We start from the raw sequence: 8,487 nt of genomic DNA on the forward strand, positions 1-8,487 counted from the left end.
ATGGAAGGGTGGAAAGGATAGGGGATAGAAATGGGAGTGATTGGGTTTGAGCACCTACTAATAGCGTTGGGAGAAGCAAGAAGTGGAAAGGAAAGTGGAAGGAAGGATCGTGCTTGTACTTGGGTACCGGAAGTCTTAGGTCGCACATTTGAGGCATCAAAGAAAATGCTCAATACTTGGGTCGTGGATTTGGGCCTTCATTGGAAGTGTTTTCTTGCTGATTAGAGGCAGCTTTGGAGATCAAGACTCTTAGTTAGCTGATTTAAAGTCTCATAGGAAGCAAAAAAAATGCTTCAGTCGCTGATTGGAGAGGTCAATGGAAATGATCGCAATGCTTAAGTCGCTGATTTGGAGCCTTAAAGGAAATCACCATGCCTTGCCAAATTTTGCATTTCATCTCCATTTTGCAAGCAAAAGATGATCAAATGGAATGATCATCATGAATTGTTCACTTCGTAAGCCTTGAGAACTTATTGACCTCACTTCATCCCAAAGAGAGACTTGACTTGATTACCTTCTGGCCATCTGAGATACTACACCTCTTACAAATGAAAGGCTAATAGCTAAAGACTCCACAACTAACCTAGAAAGTAGGAAAAAGTGGGGGTCCCCATTTGCAATGGGGTGATGTGCGAAAACATCACAACAGTTGTAAATTCACATCTTTTGTTGGCGTTGCCTTTATATGACAATCTCTTGCTTTCACATCTCATTTCATTGTATTGCATCCTTGTAAATATATTTTCATCCATATTGTGATAATATCCTCACATATAATAGTAACAATAAAGCAATGTAGAAGATAGATCACACACAACATGAGCTGTTTGTGGGCCAAGATGCCCGAATATCCAATATATGCATAATGAGAATTAACCCTTGAGGTAAGGCAGCACCATGCAATACTCCTTTATGGAAGAAAGCACTCCATGCTATTTATTCAAGATATATAAATACATAATGTTCTTTTTACATATTCTTGCAATGATGACATTCAGCTTCTTTTCATAGACCTAATAATAAGATAATGAAGGGGTAAATCACTAAACCCAATATAGGCCTATTCATTGCCTAATATAAGTAATAAGTTGTCCACATAACCCAGTATAACTATCTTAGAGATGTGTGTCAAATGTTGGCATCTCTATCAACCTTCATACATTATAGTATCATATTCGTAAGTACATAACATGCCATCGGTCCTTGACATGTTTCTGTTACATTTTGTTGTCAATGATGTCACAAATAAACACAAAACCACATCAGTAAGTATATTCTGATGTACTGTTATAATTCTGTACAGAATGAACATAGGAATACAGGAAGTCATAATGGTTGTTTTGTCTTCTGGATATGCACAGAACGCTTTCATACCTGGGCGTTGCACAGAAAATGGATATGCACAGTATACTCTTTCATACTTGGATGTTACACAGTGAATGGATATGCACAGTATGCTTGATCTGCCATTTGATTTTGATATTACCAGTGAACCCTCCAGTTTGTGGTGATAATATTGTTTAAACTATTAAGTATCTTTTGGTTTTGGTTGAAGACAAATTCTCTCAAAACATCATTGTCATGAATTTTAAAGAGAGCTTTATAACCATCATCTCTAACGGGTTTGTGTTAAAGATGACTAATAAGCAGTTTAGTGGTGGTTATAACTTAGTTGTGTATAACTGCTCTCTCTAATTCAATAAAGGCAAAACAGTTTGAAACTAATCAATTGTTAGTTGACAGTTGTCAACTAATCATAACTGTTATCAAAACAGTTAATAAGTTTGAACTGAAACATATTTGTTTTGTGTGGGTCAGCATACCTTTATATATATATATGTTTCGATGAAGCATGTTGTTGATGTGATGAGTGAAAGGCATACGGGTATATTCAGGAGAACTCTACATGAGTGAAGGGAGTGATTGAATATTTTTGCTATTACTTGTCTGAAGTAATTCGTATAAGATCTTGTGCAATTCTGAAGGAGATTTGATGAGTATTGCTGAAGGGAAAATCAGAATGAAGCAGTCTTACAGTTGTGAATCATATCTGATGCTTCTTGTCTCAGGTATAAATATTTTTACAGTGTGATATATGATATATCTTCATTTTCAGAAACTTTTTCAACCAGTTTGCTTACTGTCACAGACCTTTCAGAAACTTTTCAAATCATTAGTTGACAGTTGTCAACTAATCATCAAACTAATCATAACTGTTATCAAAACAGTTAATAAGTTTGAACTGAAACATATTAACTTTTGTGTGGGTCAGCATATCTTTATATATATATATGTTTCGATGAAGCATGTTGTTGATGTGATGAGTGAAAGGCATACGGGTATATTCAGGAGAACTCTATGAGTGAAGGGAGTGATTGAATATTTTTGCTATTACTTGTCTGAAGTAATTCGTATAAGATCTTGTGCAATTCTGAAGGAGATTTGATGAGTATTGTTGAAGGGAAAATCAGAATGAAGCAGTCTACAGTTTTGAATCATATCTGATTCTTCTTGTCTCAGGTATAAATATTTTTACAGTGTGATATATGATATATCTTCATTTTCAGAAACTTTTTCAACCAGTTTGCTTACTGTCACAGACCTTTCAGAAACTTTTCAAATTGGACTATATAAAGTTACAGAACAGATTAAAAAATGAGAAGTTTTAACAGTATTTGAAGAGTTGTTGCAGGTCTCAGAAAGGACTGAAGTGTTTTATGAAGTATAATCACTTATTGGATAATTTTGTGCAGAACTTTATCTTGCAGTTGGAGACATCATAAAGTGTTACTGACAAATTGTATACATTCAGATTTCTTTATTGTTATATATCTATGTTTTCAGAAGTTGGTGATTCTTAAAGTTAAAGTCAGTAATCTTGTATGATCATCTTTCTGATACATTGTTACTGAGTTGGTGCTCAGATCAGTGAATTGTAACAGCGAATGAGTTGGTGCTAATAAGGGTTTGGCGAATCTATTGGGTTGGTGCCCAAAGAATTGTAATCTTTTCAACTGTAAGGCTAGATTAGGACAGTAGATCCTAGTGGCATTTCTCACAGTGGTTTTCCCATATTGGGTTTCCATGTAAAATCTTGTGCCTTATGGATTTGCTGTTGTTCCTTTTCTAGTTTCAGTTGCTTCATGTTTTACATCTTTCAATTTCAGATTAAAAGTTTGATTAAAGTTTAAATTTTTTAGAAAGGATTAAAGTCATTGTGCTACTGATTCACCCCCCCCCCCCCGCTCAGTAGCACTACTGTGTTCTACAGTTTCCATCATAAAACAAGTGAAAAAGCCAAATAGTAAGACAGTTGCAAGTCACTACAATATGCTTTCATGCCCTATTATCCAACTATCCATAAGCAATTCTAGGTTGACGATACATAGATCCCATCCTTGATCCACATTTTGCTATGACCATCCAACTACATCCTTCACCATAGCAAGTCCTTAAATTCTGCCCTAAATCCCTATTACTTCTATCATGCCATTGATTGTTGTAGACTTGTAGTTACTCATTTGATTCCATCTCAACCATAGTTATTGACCTGCTCATTCCATGTACATGTAGTATCATGCCTCCATGATTCTTGCCTCTCACAATAATGTGGATGTTTATATATTGCACCCTTTTTTATCTTTGGAACCTTCTTTGGTTCTTCACCATTTTTGCCACTTGTTTCATTTGCTCGTGAAAGGAAATAGTACTTTCCTCTTTTCTTCTTACATCTTGCTCCTCTTGTTTGTCCTCTAATTCTACAATGTATCCTTCGGTAAATTTCTAAACTCTCTCTACCTTAAATTTCCTTTGGTACATATCATATGTAATTCTTACAATGTAAATTTTTTCTTTCTATACCAAATCTTCATACACTTGTTTTGCACGTTAATGGTTGCTGTCCCCAAAGATTCTAACCAAGGATATCTACAAACAATATATAACCCATCCATATTCAAAGCATAAAAAATTGAATGAAAAACATTATCTATAGAGAGCTTCAAATCTTGAAAATTTTGAATATCCTTTCCTATATTTGAATGTCCTTAATTTTCTTTGCTTTTACTTGTAGTTGCTTGGCTCATTCCATGCTGATGAATTATACATGCTGCTAGGATTTATTGAAACAATTACCATTGTTTTTTAAATACATCCATGAAATTAAAGAATTGAATCTTCTTTCCTTGGAGCTAAAGCTAGTCCTCCAGAGACAACTGGCATAAAGTAGCAGTGGTCATGAGGTTCCTCAAATAAAAAGTGCCAGATTAAGCAGCAAATAGAAAATATGTATTATGTACAAAATGAGCCAAAATTCAAGTAATTTGAGCACCAAAGAATTTTAAATGCATGTCTCAAGTCCAATATCCACACGAAAGAATCCCTGTGGTACGAAAAAGATAACATAAGAGAAAATCAACATATAGCTTCACAGAAGTTGTCCTGCTCCCATTGCTAGGATGCCGTGCACATCTCCCACTGCCTCTGCCTCCTGGTCTACAGCTAAATCCAGCTAATATAAGTCATTACATCTGATGACCAACTCCTGTAGTTCTTACTTATTCACTTCTATCGTGGATTAATCCAAATCAAATGAATTGCATTTGAGTTGGTTTTATGCAACCTCCATTGCAAGGCCAAAGGTTATATAGGGAAAAATTAAGTTGCCTCTTTGGAGCCAATTTATTGTGTTTCTTGATGCAAAAATGCTCAAACATATAGAGAAAACAAGAATCTAATGATATCACTTAGTGTCTACAATGTCCTCCCATGGCAACCTGTATTTTTTCTTGTTTCCTTACATATAACTCCAATGGCCTCCTTGGCCTTATCCATGCCCTCACTAATGCCACCATTTGGGACTTTTCCCCATCTTCCATCTTAAGAATCTCAAACACTTTCTCTAATGTTCTGATTACCTTCTACTCAACCCTTCAAAAAGGTACATAAATACAAAATGTTAATGGCTTTTAGTCTCTAGGTATAGCTCAAAAAATTTCCATTGGCGTCAGATTTCTCTTGAAATTTTGAAACTAATATTTTGATCACAATAAACTAGCAAAGGATCCATTTACTGGTATGCATACGTATTTTCAGAGCATTCATGTTCTCTGTTCAGGACACCCGTTGACAGTGGTGTTACGGTTAATTTTTTACCAGGCTGACTTACAGGGTGCTCAACTAAGATCATTTCTTTATGTCAACGCTGGTAGTTATAGAGAAATAGGCTCCCTGCTATTCCATACTATCTCCTCCCTTTTCTAACCTACGGCATTCATTTTGCAGGGTTTATCTAAAAGCAAACTTTTTTAAAGTAATACTAATTTTTCTTATTTTTGCTCAAAAACACTGTTTTTGCAGCAATTTTATCTGCATTTGCAATATTCCACAGGTCTTACCTAAGGAAGGAGGGGCCCGTACTTCTTCCTACCTATTCCTGAAGCTTGTGTCAGTGATAAGCTGAAGATAGACCCCCTTGTTACAGGCAGTGGTCATGTAACTGGATTGCCTTCATTAGGACTATTGTAGCCCCTTGGGTCCATGAAGGGCAGAATTTTTTTTCACTCAAAAAACTTTTGGTATGGATTCAGTTTTTGGTTGCTCTACTTAACAAATCACACAGCACTCACCTTGGGCCTGGTCTAGAAGGTACTGTAGCCATTAGCCATTGGAAGGATTTCCATCTTCTGCATTTTTTTATATAGTTTTAAATGTGTAATTTTTAGTATTGGTTTGCAAACATTCCAAGTTGTGTTTTAGTGGGCCATATAGTTTCAATCTATCAACAGATCCAATCTTCTGCATTGGATCACTCTTCCGAAATTACATTGTACAGGTGCAAACTTTTTAAATAGACTTAGTTATTATGACAGAAAAAAGTGATGGCAGTGATCTGTAAATTAACAATACTATGAAAAATTCCATGTTTTGACAGATCTTCAATTGAATGAATAAAATCAGTTGTGAAAAGTCGGAAGGTTCACAAAATAAGATCAGTTAATTAAAGTTGCATGGTTTGCAAAATATGACTGGTTATGAAAAATTGCGAGGTTTGCAAAATCTCAATTTTAGCCCGTATCAAGCATCAAAACAAAATATTTATCTTATCAAACAGAGCACAAGGAAGAAATTTGAAAACATACAGAAAACTAGGGGCAACTTTCCCCTTCACTAAACTCAAGGTTCAAAATTTCATCATTCCATTTACAAATTTCTTTCCAAAAAAGAATACTATATTTATAGATAGTTTCTTTTGCGGAGTATTTAACTGCCTGCATGACTTAACAAAGTGGCATTTCATGTACATACCGTAGAAAAAGTACGAAAACTAAAAGCAAATGTACTATTTGTAAAATTATAGAAGGAACTGAATTATTAATTTCATATCAAAAATAACTCTGTCGATAACAATAAGCACGATACATCAAAAAAGAAAAGCCAATGTGAAGGGGAAAAAAGCATAGAGAATCAAAAAAATTATTTTACTTTTACTAAGGGAATTTATGTTGAAAAAAGGCTACCATAAAATAGTAGGCTGTGCTACTGTGGATAACAGGCTAATATCATAAGGACAGCTCTGTTTTTCACCTAAATCTTTCTTAGAATATAAGTTTATAAAACCTCATTTAACTTTTATAACAAATCTATTCAATGAATCAATAATGGTCTAGTGTGATGGTTAAATTGTGGTGTTCTGATTTAAAACTCAGTAATTGTGGTGTTCTGATTTAAACCCCTACTGAGGTATTATTGCTGAGTCTTCATGTTGGGATGAGGTCCCTCACATGTGGCTTCACTGATTCTTAGCTCCAGTCAAAAGCACTTACCCAATGTTAGAATAGCTTAAACCTAACCCATAACCGTAATTTTTCAGTCTGATTATGATCTCTATTTTTGTGCCAATTAAGTATAAAAAATGAGCTCAAAAATGACAAATGCAACCATTCTTGCGTACTGCAGATTAATTTTTAAGTTTTCCACCAGTAATGCTATTAAGCTATTTAATATTCCTGAGTCGATATGTTTGCATCCTCCTCTCCAGTGATAACAACCTAGATTTATGTGCTACATTGTTCGTATTTCTAAAGTATGAGAGATAAGTAATAAAACGTTTGTGTATTTTTATTATTTAGTATAAAATTCTTGCAAATGTTTGACTGCTCTGCCTAAAATATATATAAAAATTTAATAAAATATGTGGTGATTTCCTCTCTATCTCTATCAATATATTGGATATAGTACATCTATTCGCATTATAAGGGATAATCCTGTAAAACAACCACAACTCAAAATTTGTTTGCTGGCATAGGTTGACTGTCTGATCACTGTTCTTAACGAGAAAAACATAATAAATTGAAATTTCAAGCTTCGAAATTCATGACGAAATTGCGTAAAAGGATTTATAATAGACTTTTTGTGTCCCACTTATGTGGGGCATTATTTAAAATTAAAATAAAGTTTAGGGTTTCATTGAAAAACCACAATACTTAAGACAAGTTTCCCCAATACAGCCCCAGGTTCAATTCCCAGCCAGAATTAATATATGAATATAGAGAGGAGATATTAAAAAAGTTAATATGGTATACTTGCCTTCGTCCTTGATGTATTCAGCCATTGCCTGACAGTCTGAGCAGAGCGCGAGGCCTGTGAATCCAAGATCTTCGCATGTTTGGGCACTCAGCTGCTCTGATCTAACATTTGATATCACGCAAAATACAATGAAAGCATACCACAATTCCTTTGCCATTTCAATTCACTGAATGTTCTGCTCCACAACTCACCTAAATTTGCTTCTGATGAATTTTATCTGAGTGGATTCAATATTTGGATCAAAGGCCGCGTAATTTCCTATTTTCTGTATCTTTCTTTACCGTTTGGGAGATGAATTTTGTAGGCGTTGAATTTTCTTTCTGAACCTATTGTGGCCTTAGTGCTTTAGACCTAGAGATTTGAGAGGGGTTTTTATTTATTAGTACTTGTTCTAGTAGGCAATACTATTCCATTCATTAAAGTTATTTTATTCAATTAGTTGGTACTATTTTTTCTTAAAAAAAACACTTAGTTTTTTTTTGTAAAGTTTAGATTTATATTTGTAAATTTAAAATATTATAAAAATTATTTATCTACACTATGATTGATTTAAAAAATTTGATGTTATAGGAGCAAAATTTTAGGCATGATAGATTTTTTAGACTTTTTTTTGGATTTCTTTGTATTTTAAAAACTGAAATATCTATTTTAAATAGTTTTTTTCATTTTTTATCATTTATAATATTGTAAATAAAATATTTTTTCTAAATAAATATATGTATTTTAATAATTATATTTTATCTGTTCTATACATTTTGGAAATAGAAATGGTTCGCAATATGCAAAAAAATGTAGACAAAAGCTCTAAGGTTTTTACCTTGGTTCAGTCACGCGATCATTCTCAAACTGAAAAAAAGGCTTACTGCAAACCAACTTGCGGACTTGGGTCGCCTTCCTCCC

At 34.0% G+C, this 8,487-nt stretch overlaps 1 protein-coding gene across 1 annotated transcript in view; it reads right to left on the bottom strand.

Moving 5' to 3' along the window:
- LOC131029084 (uncharacterized) overlaps positions 1-7,944 on the bottom strand; it is a 31,887-nt gene extending 23,943 nt beyond the window's left edge. The window contains exon 1 of the mRNA XM_057959486.2: positions 7,588-7,944. Coding sequence (XP_057815469.2) covers positions 7,588-7,744 — 157 coding nt within the window. The 5' untranslated portion in view covers positions 7,745-7,944. The remainder of the gene's footprint in view (positions 1-7,587) is intronic.
- Between the last annotated feature and the right edge of the window lie 543 nt (positions 7,945-8,487).

Source organism: Cryptomeria japonica, chromosome 5 (genome assembly GCF_030272615.1).
Source record: "Cryptomeria japonica chromosome 5, Sugi_1.0, whole genome shotgun sequence".
Lineage (NCBI taxonomy): Eukaryota > Viridiplantae > Streptophyta > Pinopsida > Cupressales > Cupressaceae > Cryptomeria > Cryptomeria japonica.